The following is a 14,565-nucleotide window of genomic DNA, read 5'->3' on the forward strand; positions in this document are numbered from 1 at the left end:
CGTCCCTGCGCTACCAAGAGTGACTATATCCTACACATGCTTTGTTTGACTCTTGCCTTTTGTCTGGTTGGGACTGTTTCCTAATAAACTGTTATATTTCACATTCGCAACTGAATCCTCCTTTTGTACCTGTGACATAACCTGAATGTGTGTCCGTTTTACGTTTATTTATAGCCTCTCAAAAGCATGCATTCCAATGACGACAGGCAGAGTTTATTTAATCCGAATTTATAGCATGTTTGCCACACATGCTTCACAACTGGTCAAACAAAGGACATTCTCATGAGCATTAATGAAACGCAGCATCGCCTTCCCGCTTTTTCAGGGAACAGGGTTACAGTCAAGTAAACCCAGACAAAATGACAAACTCCAAAACACTGGACAGTTCAAGCCACATTTATCATAAAACAGTTTTTAAATGATTTTTTATGATATCTTTCAGCTTTGTCCAAGCTTAAAATTCATTACTGCAAGCCACAATCCTGACTTACTGACTCATACTGCATTTAGACTCAACTACAGCACTGCTCACACAAAACATGACTGGTTTAATTGAGTGGATGCATAAACTGATTAACAATTTACATTTGACTATAACATTACATTTTTCTCAATATTAATGATTTGATTCCAGTATGACCAAGGAACTGTTGATGTGTGCAAATGACAGCGTGCATTTCAAAAGACTTTCAGAGAGATGAAAAGAGCAGAAACAAATGAGTCTTGCACTTTTACGTACGGTTGCGTTTGGCCTCTTGATCTCCCTCCTCATCATTATCAGGGTCGATGTCCTCAGCTTGTGTGATCCAATCCAGATAGCCCTTCAGATCCTCCTCAAGCTGCTGCTTCTCACGCAGTTTCTGGAAATCTCCACGAGCTTTGGCCTTCTCACGCTCCTTAGAGAACTCTCTGTGGTGCACACATGTGAACAAATTCCCTCTAGCAACAATGTACTGTACAGAAGAGATCATATACACAGATACAGACCATGGAAATTATGGTTTGGTAATAGCACTTTGAAGGGCGCAGTTATGAAATAACAGAAATTGAATGTGAACAGCATTTGGATAAAATAACTCACCCACTGAGAACGCCCAATACTAGATTGAGGACAAAGAAGGATCCAAAAATGACCAGAGTGACAAAATAGACCCAAGGCAACTCAGAGCCCATAGCATCATTCATCTGAAACACACAACGACACACAGCAACTCTCAGATTAACTCATGTTACCATGTCTACCCTTATGAACAGAAATATGGCAACAGAAGAATGAACAGAAGAATTGCAGGTAACACTTTAGAATAGGGATCACTTATTCACTATTAACTACGACTTTTCCCTCAGTAAATTCCTAATTTGCTGCTTATTAATAGTTATTAAGGTAGTTGTTAAATTTAGGTATTGGGTAGGATTAGGGATGCAGAATAAGGTCATGTAGAATAAGGCATTAATATGTGCTTAATTAGTACTAATAAATGGCTAATATACTAGTAATATGCATGCTAATAAGCAACTACTTAAGAGACCCTAAAATAAAGTCTTACCATTCGGCAATTCTGACTGCACTCTCAGCTGCTAATCATGTATGACATTTTAGCAAATATAAGAAATAAATTAATTTACAAAGTAAAATCTACTTATTTCAAGATTTAAATTCAGATTTGAAATGAGAGAGCATGCAAATAAGCAATTCTCCTCAGGCAGCGTCGACCAATGAAGTTCCAGAGCAATTTAGATGAGCATGTGGAGTAGGGAACACATATTCACTATTAACTAAGAGTCTTCCCTCAATAAACTTCTAATTTGCTGATTATTCATTATAAGTAAGGCAGTTGTTGTAGTACTTATGTTTAGGTATTGGGTAGGGTTAAGGGGTCTAGTCATGCATTAATATGTATTAATAAACAGACAATATGCTAGTAATATGCATGTTAATAAGCAACTAGTTAATAGTGAACAGTGTTCCTGTCAAGGTTATTATAGTTTTGAATTTTTAAATTCGTTTTATTTTAATATCGTTTTCAAATTTTCTATAAAATTCAGTGTAGTTTTTATAGGTTTTTTTTAGTTTCATTCATATTTTTGTTACTTTTAGTTTAGTTTTTTGTTTTTTAGTTTTTTTTTTGTTATTTTGTGAATGCATTTTTATTTAGTTTTTATATAGTTTAGTTTCAGTTTTAGTTTCATTTTTTATTAAAGTTTAACAGATCACTTCCAGAGCGTAGGCCAAAGAAAGACGTAGGCATGATTTAGCCTTAGTGAGGCAAACGTCTAGCGACACAAAATTAACGCATGCTGAGATTGATTAGATTGTAAAAGTATACAAATATACGCCAAAGAAAGCAGGCAAGCCTTTTTTTTACTAAATTAATCTACACAAGTCGTGCTTGATGTCATATCCAATGATGTGTGTTGAGATATTTAGTATGAAAATAAATGTAGCCTGATTTGGTTATATGTCTTTTCTTATTTAACCATAACCATGATATTGCAACTGTGGTGTCTTGCTCACTTTTCCGTGAACAGCCGTGCATCATCAAAACTGGGACTAATGAAATTCAATAATAACAGCAACCGCATTTAACAGTAAAGGCTTATATTTGAATGTTCTTTTCATTTATGAAGAATTATAAGCATGTGTATGATGTGATTTAGCCAATGCACATTTGTTCAAAAGCCTGGCAGAGTGATCACAAGATGCTAGGCAAAAGTTTTGTGTTGTTTACAGAAAGGATGCGCGTTCTCATCTTTTTTTCTGTTAATTGTCATGTTGCGCTGCATGTCTTTTTCTTCAAAGCACCAACTTAGAATGCCTAATGTTGGTTTGATTGCTTGTGTTCCATGACAAAATAAATAATCTTGCTTACCTGATGAAATAGATTTAATGCGAGTGCGGTTCGGGTCGCAACTCGCGGTCTTTATGTCAAACGGTTCTCGTCTGGTACAGAATTAAATTAGTGCTGCTGTCAGATAATGGGTCGGTTGTTCTGTTAAGTACTGCTGGTGCACGTTTACCAAACAGGACCCATGCAGGCTTTAAACTGCTTTGCGTCTCTCCATCAGATTTGTGCGTGATGCGGCATTACAGGTAGGCTATTTCCCTAAACCTCCACACAGCTCGTATATTTTTCCGCCAAGGGGTGAGAACGGAATGATTGCGAAAACGATTATTTATTTTTGATAATTATTATTTTATTTCAGTTCGTTTTTCAATAACTGTTGTTAGTTTAGTTTCGTTTTAGTTTTTCAATTATTTTGACGTTTTTATTTTATTTCAGTTTAAGTTTTAGTTTTAGTCTTAGTTTTAGTCTTAGTTTTAGTTTTCGTTTACGAAAATAACCTTGGTTCCTGTCACAGAGTCACTTCCATCCTCTGCAACAGATTCCTTAGCTCCTCCCACCTGCACCAGTTAATTAAGAACCCTATTGAAACTCTCCATCACACCATTGTCTGGTATCGTCATTCCCTTGGAGCTACTTACCTGACTCTCTCCTGCAAATACTCACCTTCCATCCATCTGATGCCCCTGTCTGTCCTCAGTCTATCAGTCAATCCAGTTTAACCATCATCTGCTCACTCACCTGTTTGCTTCATGGTGTCTACCAAACACCTTCCAATAAACCAGTGTTGTTTGACTTACCTGTTGTCGATCCGTCTGATCTTGTGACAGAAGACCAGACCAAAACAATGCAACAACACGAAGACCAGTGAAGCCGGCATTCCCAACCCCGATCCTTTTGCCGAACTGGTTCATGCACTGCGACAGTCACTCTACTCCATCCGTCACCTCTTCTTCGGTATCTGCTTCTGCCAGTCCCATGGTCTGACCAGTGACATACTCTGGCGAGGTGGAGGAGTGCAGCAGGTTCTTGTTGCAATGCTCTCTAGACTTCAAAATGCAGCCCAATCTCTTCAAATCTGATTGTGCAAAGATAGCATACATCATCTCTCTTCTGACTGGATGCGCTCTCAAGATCCATCTGGGAGGCCAACGGCCCTGTAACCAGCTCGCTGGCTGCCTTCACCACTTATTTCAAGGAAGTGTTTGTACAAACAGCCCACGTGTTTTCTGTTCATGATCAGCTCTTCACTCTCCATCAAGGCAGTTCCTCTACTACCCATTATGCCTTGCAATTTTGCACTCTAGCGGCAGTCAGCGAATGGAACGAGACATCTCTAATAACAGCCTACCGTCAGGGTCTCAATCCCACCGTCCGTCAACAGATGACCATTTATGATGATGTCATCGGGTTAGAGAGCTTTATTCAACGATCAATTTGCATTTCCTGTCTAAGGATTTCTGTCTTATGCAGGGTGTCAATGCTGAATTTTCAATCGGCTGTGTCTGTATTGTGGTGCTGAAGGCCATTTCTGGCCTCAGAGAAGATCTCCTTCCTGGTGCTTGGGGGATCTACTGTTGACGTCATCTTGGGATGCCCATGGCTGTTACAACATTCTCCTACAATATGTTGGCAGAGTGGAGAGATGCAGCGATGGAGAGATTACTGCTTCAGAACATGTTTGAAATGGGTCAAGAGACCCAGGGCTCACAGGTCAGACATTATTGAATCTGATCCATCAGAACCCTTCTACCTAAACTCTGCCACCATAGAGAGACAAGAGGTAACCATGCAACAGGAGATCCGGGCGTTCCAGAATGTGTTCAGCAAGCAGCTAGCCACAAAATTACCACCACATCGGCCATGGGAATGTGCTATCGACCTGCTGCCTGGGGCAACTCTACCCAAAGGAAAGATCTATCCTCTGTCCATCCCGGAACAGAGGGCCATGGAGGAGTAAATCAAGGAGGCCCTGAAGCAAGAGTTCATCCATCCATCTACCTCCCCTGCTGCTTTGAGTTTCTTCTTTGTTGGAAAAAAGGATGGTACTGCATCAATTGCCGAGCTCTCGATTTCGAAACCATCAAGTACCAGTACCCCCTTCCTCTTGTCCCAGCAGCCCTGGAGTAGTTACGAGGTGCCAGCATCTTTTTCAAGTTGGACCTGCAGAGTGCGTATAACTTCATTTGGATACGTGAGGGTGATGAATGGAAGTCCGCCTTCGTTACACCATCAGGCCACTATGAATATCAGGTCATGCCATATGGACTGGAAAACTCACCCTCCGTGTTCCAGGGATTTATGAATGAGGTGTTCCGGGAGTTCCTCCATTGTTTTGTCATTGTCTATATTGATGACATCCTGATCTGCTCCCGGAACCTGGCCGAACATAGCCACCACGTGACGCTGGTCCTTCAGAAGCTCCGTGAGTACAACCTGTATTCAAGATATGTTATCAGTGAGTGAGGCATCCAGATTGACCAGAGGAAGGTGCAAGCAGTCAAAGATTGGCCTCAACCATCTTCTGTTAAAGATTTACAATGATTCTTAGGATTCACCTACTTATACAGAAGATTAATCTCCAACTTCAATCAGATCAGTTCACCTCTCACGTCACTATTCCGCAGCAGGCCCAAATGTCTGTTCTGGACCCCCAAAGCCCTCTCTTCCTTCACGGCACTCAAGGAAGCCTTCTGTACAGCTCCTACCCTAGCACATCCTTGAATCTTGAATACCTCCATGAGGCCAAGAGACTAAATCCAACTAAATCCTCACCCGTTTCCAGATCACCGTAACCTACCGTCCAGGTCATAAGAATCAGAAGGCCGACATTTTATTCCATTTGCACAATCCTGACTCCAGTCCATCAACACCAGAACCCATCCTCCATCCAGCCGTTATAGTCAGTCCCATCTAATGGGCTCTTGATGATCAGATTGCAGAGGCCACACGCTCAGAGCCAGCTCCACTGGGAGGTCCTGAGTGTTTGGTATATGTTCCATCAACCCTCCGCTTGTCCCTCATAGACTCAGTCCACACTTATCCAGGCTCTAGACACCCAGGCAGCCAGCAGACCCTCTCATTCCTCAAAATCAGCTACTGGTGGCCCAATATGGCCCGGGATGTCTCCCAGTACATCCGTGGATGCTCAGTCTGTGCCGGCACCAAGGTTCCAATGCCATCTACCTGAGGGAAAACTGATACCCCTACCTGCTCCACACCATCCGTGGTCCCACATCAGAATCGATTTCCTCACAGATCTACCTCCTTCGGAGTCCCATACCTGCATCCTGGTGGTCGTCGATCAATTCTCCAAGGCCTGTAAATTGATGCCGCTGAAGGGTTTACCTACCAGCCTTGAGACAGCAGAAATCTTTCAACACATCTTCAGGCATTTTGGGATCACAGAAGATATCGTCTCAGACCGTGGACCCCAATTCATATCCAGAGTGTGGCAGGCCTTCTTCTGTCCTCTGGGAGTCACAGTCAGTTTGTCTTCAGGGTACCATCCACAATCAAAAGGCGAGTGGAAGATCCAGGAGATCATGAGGTACTTAAGATCATATTGTCACGATCTCCAACACAGCTGGAGCCGCTACCTTCCCTGGGCCGTGTATGCTTTGAATTCTCTACGCTAAACAACCACCAGTCTCACCCTGTTCCAATGCATACTCTGTTACCAGCCGCCCCTGTTTCCCTGGTCAGGTGAGCCTTCAGAGGTTCCAACTGTAAACCAATGGTTCCAAGAGAGCGAGAGGGTTTGGGACTCAGCTCACATCCATCGACAGTGAGCAGTACAGAGACAAAAGAGCCAGGCCAATGCAAGAAGAGCTGCTACTCCCCAGTACCATCCGGGTCAGAAGGTTTGGCTCTCTACCAGGGACATCCGTCTTCACCTGCCCTGCCGTAAGCTGAGTCCCCGCTACAATGGTCCATTCACCATCCAAAGACAGATCAATGAAGTCATCTACCAGCTGAATCTTCCATCACATTACCGTATTTCTCCATCATTCCACGTTTCACTTCTCAAACATTTCACTAACCCTCTGTTCACATCTTCCTAAGGGTCTGATGTAGATGACATACCTTCTCCTCCCATCGATACTGAAGAGGGCCACATCTATAAGGTGCACAAAATCTTGGACTCCCAATGACAGGGAGGTCGCCTGGAATATGGCCAAGAAGAATGTTCATGAGTTGCCCGAGACGACTAGATCCTGCTCTGCTAATGGAATTCCACAACAACAATCCCAGTCACCCGGCACCCAGAGGCAGAGACCGTCCCCGTAATCGTCGGCCGCTGCGGTCATCAGGGTTGGGGTGGAGGGGTGGCAGCTGTCACAGAGTTGGTTTCATCCTCTGCAGCAGATTCCTCAGCTCCTCCCACCTGATCTGAGTCACCAGAATTCTAACCATTTTATACATAATATTAAGCTGAAACATTCCTAATGTATTAAATAATGCTGACATTTTTGTAAAATGCTTCTATTTGCCCTAATCAGTGTTCTAAAATATAACATTAATAATTTCCCCAAAAAAAAATTATCATACAAGCAGAGAGATTTCATGACAAACGTTTAGTGATCATTTGAACACGAATGAATTAATTCAAGGCGCACATTTTCATTACACAGAACTATTTAAGCAAGTCTTTTTTGACCTTCACTAAACAAATGTGTGTGTGAAACGCAAACCAGCAAAAGATAGAGAAGCAAATGTGTAGGCTTAGTAGAAAATGTATGTGACGCACAGAGACGGCAACACGGCTGTTTGATTGGCAATCATGCAGTGCTTATTCCATTCATTTGTGTATCATACAAGGTTTAAATCATTGACAGATATACACAAATAGAACATGTATGATGTTGTACAGTTGATTTTCTTGCCAAGCTCTGATGTCTGAGATGCACGGAGAGGAAACAGCAATGCTGTTGTTTGATTTGCGCTCATTTCATTCATGAAGTTTACATTCACTTCACACACTCATTATTGTGTAGTGACTTTAGAGTTTTATGTATAATATTGCGCTGATCCCCTGGCTCACCCGTTATCCAGCAAACACCAGGAGTGACCATGCCAACCTCAGCCAAATATTATTCAGGCAGAATTATTCGTTATCCGTTATTCGTTTTGAAGCCACTATCCGTGCCTTTCTAAATAAGGTATTCGGCTTCTGGCACACCCCTATATGACACTGATGGCACTAAAAGTAAGTTACTAATGTTGAATTTTAGTATTGATAATATTAAAGGGAAATCATATATAGGTCATGACTGTCGGTTATCTGTGAACTAAATATGTGGTAAAGGGGAAGATTTTGTATGAAACACTTTATCACGTTCTCTACAGGGATTCCACTGATCTTCCCTGCTGCAGATGCTATTTAAAATGATATAACACCTAAATTGATACTACATTAAAGTATGTTTAGGTAATAAAATAAAATGTTTGCTTATTTTCAGAGCAATACAAGTTTCTTCATCTACTACTCTTCCTTATTCTAGGATTAAGTATTAAAAATTGCAGAATGAATAAACATGGTTAATTGATCAATACTTTTAATACTTTAAGTACATTAAAAATCAAGTACTTCTGTGTTTTGTATATAAGTAAAATGGAAAAGGATTACTTTTACTTGAGTAATACTTTATAAGGATATCTGTACTTCATCCACCACTGATAAGCAGAGGCTGACATGTTTTCCTGTGTTCTCATTTTTGCACGTCTTCTGACTTTGTCCCTTCAGTCTTAGAGGGTCACTCTCATTAGCATTCATTGAGCTCTCTGTGTGTCATGGAAAAGCGCTTAGAGCGGAAGTGGACGCTCCCCGCAGGAAAGAACAAAGAGTATGTCAGCGACAGTGAACATTTCAGAGACAGGAAGCCATTGCGAGTCTCACCCAGTACAGCACATCAGTCCAGCCCTCCATGGTGATACACTGGAACACAGTCAGCATGGCAAACAGGAAGTTGTCAAAGTTTGTGATGCCGTTGTTGGGCCCATGCCAACCATCCCTACACACGGTGCTGCTGAGAGGGCAGTGACGCCCATGACCAGAAAGAGAACAGGGAGCGGGATCCTCCTCTGCTAATGTACCTGTGTGGAGAATAAGAAATATGTAGCTCATTCTCAGGAAATTGTGTCATTTAAGTACTGTGTATGTGAGCGTACTAGTTAGGATATCTTCTATCTTCTATCTAAGACATATTATTTGATAGATTATGGTGCATGTGTGTGTGTGTGTGTGTGTGTGTGTGTGTGTGTGTAATGCAAAAGAAATGTTAAAAACAGAACTTTTATAGTTTATAAATAGTCTAGCGAATGTGAGAGCACACTGACGCGTGCCGTTCAGATAGCAGGTCGCGTGCATCTTCCCGATGAACAGCTCCAGTCCGATGATGGCATAGATGATGATGACGAAGAGTACGAGCAGAGCAATGTGCAGCAGAGGAACCATGGCTTTAATAATGGAGTTCAGCACTACCTGTAAGCCTACACACACAGAGAGACATATTATCAGCATGTTATCAGGCTGTTCTGGCTGTGATTGCTGGGTAAAGATGTGGACGCACTTGGCACTCCTGAGACCAGGCGGAGAGGCCGCAGAACTCTGAACGCTCGTAAAGCCTTGACATCAAACCCGCCCGGCTTCCCACCTGACTGCCCGCTGACATCTCGATCTTTGGTTACCAGCTCCAGCACGACACTGAAGAGACTAAACACACACACATAATGTGAATTCAGTTTATTAATGCAAAAGAAATGTTAAAAACAGAACTTTTATAGTTTATAAATAGTCTAGCGAATGTGAGAGCACACTGACGCGTGCCGTTCAGATAGCAGGTCGCGTGCATCTTCCCGATGAACAGCTCCAGTCCGATGATGGCATAGATGATGATGACGAAGAGTACGAGCAGAGCAATGTGCAGCAGAGGAACCATGGCTTTAATAATGGAGTTCAGCACTACCTGTAAGCCTACACACACAGAGAGACATATTATCAGCATGTTATCAGGCTGTTCTGGCTGTGATTGCTGGGTAAAGATGTGGACGCACTTGGCACTCCTGAGACCAGGCGGAGAGGCCGCAGAACTCTGAACGCTCGTAAAGCCTTGACATCAAACCCGCCCGGCTTCCCACCTGACTGCCCGCTGACATCTCGATCTTTGGTTACCAGCTCCAGCACGACACTGAAGAGACTAAACACACACACATAATGTGAATTCAGTTTATGTTATATACAACAGCATAAGTGAAAATTAACAGCAGAGGACTGCTATTCTTTTCCTTTGCACAAACATAGAGATGTTATGCTTTTGAACAATCAGTCAAAATTTCCAAGGGCAGTTGATCATGCAGTTCATTTGTTCATTTTTCAAGATTCCTGGCTGGTTTTGGGAATTAAATGAGCACTAGCCTCTCTGAATATCTAGTATCTAAATTTCAAATATCTTCACAACACCTTTTTACCATAATGTTGGGATGTCACAGATAGAACAGGGTCGCTGTGATTTTGCCAAGTAAGACGTGTTCCTGGATCAATATCTTTTGTTGATCCTGGATCAACATTACTGTCTAAAAATATAGACCTAACTCAATACCTACCCCTAAACCTAACCCTACCCATAGTTTATTCCTAAAATCAGAGGGAAATGATAGGTGAATAACAAGGGTGTAGAAGCATCTAACCCTGATTGTAAGCCTAAAACTGGCATTTCTTGAAAACGTATCCCTCAATTCTGATTGGTTGATTGGAATGTTGTTCCAGGATCAACAAGGATGTTGTACTTGGTGAAATCACGCTCACCAATAGAACAGACAGACAAAATGGTGGATAACAACAAGGACTGTTAGCGCAGCAGTTTAATTGGCTATTTGGGCTGTCAGTCATTTATTTCTTTGGAGAACTTTTGTGGTGTGCTGCATGTTTTGTTTTTTTTTTATACTTAACTTACTTAACTATCCTCTAGGGATGTATGAATAAATACAGTGGGTACGGAAAGTATTCAGACCCCCTTAAATTTTTCACTCTTTCTTATATTGCAGCCATTTGCTAAAATCAGTTCATTTTAATTTTTAAAAAAGTTAATTTTTTTTCCTCATTAATGTACACACAGCACCCCATATTGACAGAAAAACACAGAATTGTTGACATTTTTGCAGATTTATTAAAAAAGAAAAACTGAAATATCACATGGTCCTAAGTATTCAGACCCTTTGCTGTGACACTCATATATTTAACTCATTAAGGGGGTCTGAATACTTTCCGTACCCACTGTATATAAATGGTGATAACCAACAAAAAATAATTTTAGGTAAAAAAAAAAATCTAACAAATGACTTATTGTAAAACAATGCAACTGCATAATTTATACATTCCACAATGCAAGAGGGGTCCCACCACCAGCACCATATCTGGTAATCAAATTATTTTAGTTGGATGAACTTATTTCTAAGGATTATTCAGCTTTACATACTGATCAACATGAACACAAAAACTTGACTGGTGTTACTTAACATTCTGGGGGGAAAACACCTACTGTAATGTGGGGTTTGGTGTTTGGGTTTTGTTTCATGTTCATGTTTTCCATGTCTTTTATTTTGTAATTGTTTCACCCTGTTAGTGTCATGCTTCCCTTGCCCTCATGTATCTCTGCCTTGTGTATGTGTCATGTTCTGATTGGTAGTCCTAGTCATGTGTCTTGTTTCCCATTGGTTTGTTCATGTCATGAGACCCTCCTTGTCTGCTATAAGTAGCCATCATGTTCCCATTTTGCCTTGTCGTGTATTGATGTTGTAACCCGCTGTCGGTGAGTCTAGTCTGTTATGCCTCGTCAAGTCTGTTCATGCCTAGTCAAGTCTGTTCATGCCTCGTCAAGTCAAGTCTGTGTCTCTAGTCTTCGTCTGTTTGGATTATGTTTGGATGTTTGGATTTCACCTTGTTTTGAATAAACTGCACTTGGGTTCTTCACTACGCTCGCCTTCAGTGGACTAATTCGTTACAGAATACACGACCATTAAAATGAACCCAGCAGTCTCACGCCTCCTCTGCCTTCATCAAGGTGACAGGCCTATAGAGGATTACGTGAGTGATTTTTGTAAACTTTGTGATCAGGTGAACTTTAACGATGTTGCTCTCAAGGACACTTTCCGTTTTGGTTTGGACAATAGCATTTCACAATTTATGCCACGCAATACCCCACACTGGTCACTTGAACAATACATTGATCATGCTCTGCTGTTGTGCGGCTCATCGTACACTGTGGGTTTTGCGGATAAGGAGCCTCTTCACATCCCGACCGTCATGTCTGGAGTTGTTCACGTCACACCTGCTACTCCAGGGTCTGCTCACGTCACGCCTGCCAAGCCACAGCCTGCACATGTCATGTCTGCTACGCCAAAGCCTGCTCACGTCGCTACTCCAGGACCTGCTCACATCATGCCAGTTAAGTTAAAGTTTTCTCATGTCATATCTACCAAGTCAAAGCCTGATCACGTCGTGTCTGCCAAGCCAGAGTCTGCTAATGTCATGCCTGCTCACGTCACGTCTGTCAAACCAGAGCCTGCTTCCGTCATGTCTGCTACTCCAAGTCCTCTTCACATCATGTCTGCCAAGCCAGAGCCTGTTCACATCATACATCATCATCACACTCAGGAGATTCTTCACAATATGGCCGCCATTCTGCCTGCTCCGCCATGGCTCCCTGCTCTGCCTGTTCCTCTTCACGGGCCTGGCCCTCCGTCCCTCCCCCAGTTCCGCATCCACTCCACCACCCTCCTGGACTTGTTGGGTTTTGTTTGTGTTTGTTCGGGCGTCTGGAGCCGCCCTTAGAGGGGGGGATATGTAATGTGGGGTTTGGTGTTTGGGTTTTGTTTCATGTTCATGTTTTCCATGTCTTTTATTTTGTAATTGTTTCATGCTGTCAGTGTCATGCTTCCCTTGCCCTCATGTATCTCTGCCTTGTGTATGTGTCATGTTGTGATTGGTAGTCCTAGTCATGTGTCTTGTTTCCCATTGGTTTGTTCATGTCATGTGACCCTCCTTGTCTGCTATAAGTAGCCATCATGTTCCCATTGTGCCTTGTCGTGTATTGATGTTGTAACCCGCTGTCGGTGAGTCTAGTCTGTTCATGCTTAGTCAAGTCTGTTCATGCCTCGTCAAGTCAAGTCTGTGTCTCTAGTCTTCGTCTGTTTGGATTATGTTTGGATGTTTGGATTTCACCTTGTTTTGAATAAACTGCACTTGGGTTCTTCACTACACTCGCCTTCAGTGGACTAATTTGTTACACCTACATACAAAATATGTATGTTAATTACAATAATACAATAATAAGCTCATACCACTTACTCGATAGTACTTCAATTTGAAATTAGAGAAATAAAAAGCAGACTGCGGTTTCGATTTTTGAGAAGCTATAATGAAGTGTTCTTAACTGTGTACAGATAAATATAGACATACAGACAAAAGTGAACAGCTAGTGATGATGAAAACACAAGCTGAAGGTGGTAATGTATTACAAATACTAGAAATAACAAATGACTATACGACATAATGCCAAGTCAGGTGGGTTTATCTTTTGCACATTTCGTGGACCTGTATCACATAACCCTCATCTGGCTCTGAGGCTAGGGGATGTCACAGATGAGATTCAGCGTGATCTCTGAGGATCTTACAGTAGCACAATCTCTGTCTAGCATGACCTCTGACTTCATGCACTGGATGCCTCCTCCCTGAGAGGAGTTGATCCCATTACATCGGGTCAGAGATCAGCACTTGATCAGGTTGTAAGCTCTTGTGAACAGTTGCCAGCTATGTGCCAGACAAAATCCTTTCAACAATTTCCAGCTGACATGAACTACTTCCAACAGAGTTGTTCAACCATGACAGCAGTTTGTAGGCCAACACAGAAGACCAAACCGCCGTCATTAAAATATTATTTAACATGCTATTTGATGATAAACACACAAAGTAACACTTACAAAACACCAGACAATTAAGAATGTGCATACGTAACTGATGTGATTTGTGTTTGTGAAAAAGTTCTGTGAAACTATGGTTCTGGGAAATGTTCAACTATGTTAGTAACGTTGGAACTTGTGACCATAGTTGGGTAAGGGCTGGAAAACACTACATGTCTTCTGCCCAGATTTTTGCCCCAATTTACAGTAGGAGAAGTTGATGCTAGTGAAGCCAGAGCCAGTCTGCAGATTGGAATTGACAGATTTAATAGGAAACTGCATAGTGTATGATGGTCATAGACTCTGATTTTTTTTAGCTTCAGAGTTTGTTGTGATTGGAACGACTTTAAAGTCTGGTATTGAGTGATCCTCAGTCGTTTAGTGTATGATGGCCAGTTTTTCCTCTGTGACAAAGTCAGTAAGTGTATGATGCCTAGTGTTTTAAATTCTGTTCAGATTTTAAAAGTCATGTAGTGTATTTCAGCCTTGATGCTTTTGGGAAACACATACCAGAGCATTACTTGAGTTCACTCTTTATTATTTATATTTTATTTGTACTTTTGATGCTTAAGTAAATTTATAATTAATCTCAACATTTACATTAGGTACTTGAGACTATTTCCATATAGGTATCTACTTTTAATCAAGTATGATGATTAGATACACCATAGAAAAGAAAGTAACATGACAAAGTGACTTAGAATATCAGAATATATTTCCTTATTTTATCATTTCCACATCATTCGTCAAGCAAATAAACTCA

The 14,565-nt window shown here is 41.6% G+C and overlaps 1 protein-coding gene across 1 annotated transcript in view; it reads right to left on the minus strand.

The window, feature by feature from the left end:
* The window catches only part of cacna1db (calcium channel, voltage-dependent, L type, alpha 1D subunit, b), a 103,491-nt gene that overhangs the window by 69,693 nt on the left and 19,233 nt on the right, over positions 1–14,565 (minus strand). Inside the window, 5 exon segments of the mRNA XM_016480709.1 lie at positions 740–909; positions 1,082–1,185; positions 8,743–8,939; positions 9,667–9,819; positions 9,900–10,042. Coding sequence (XP_016336195.1) covers positions 740–909; positions 1,082–1,185; positions 8,743–8,939; positions 9,667–9,819; positions 9,900–10,042 — 767 coding nt within the window.

Source organism: Sinocyclocheilus anshuiensis, unplaced genomic scaffold (genome assembly GCF_001515605.1).
Source record: "Sinocyclocheilus anshuiensis isolate Anshui unplaced genomic scaffold, SAMN03320099.WGS_v1.1 scaffold397, whole genome shotgun sequence".
NCBI classification, from domain to species: Eukaryota; Metazoa; Chordata; class Actinopteri; order Cypriniformes; family Cyprinidae; genus Sinocyclocheilus; species Sinocyclocheilus anshuiensis.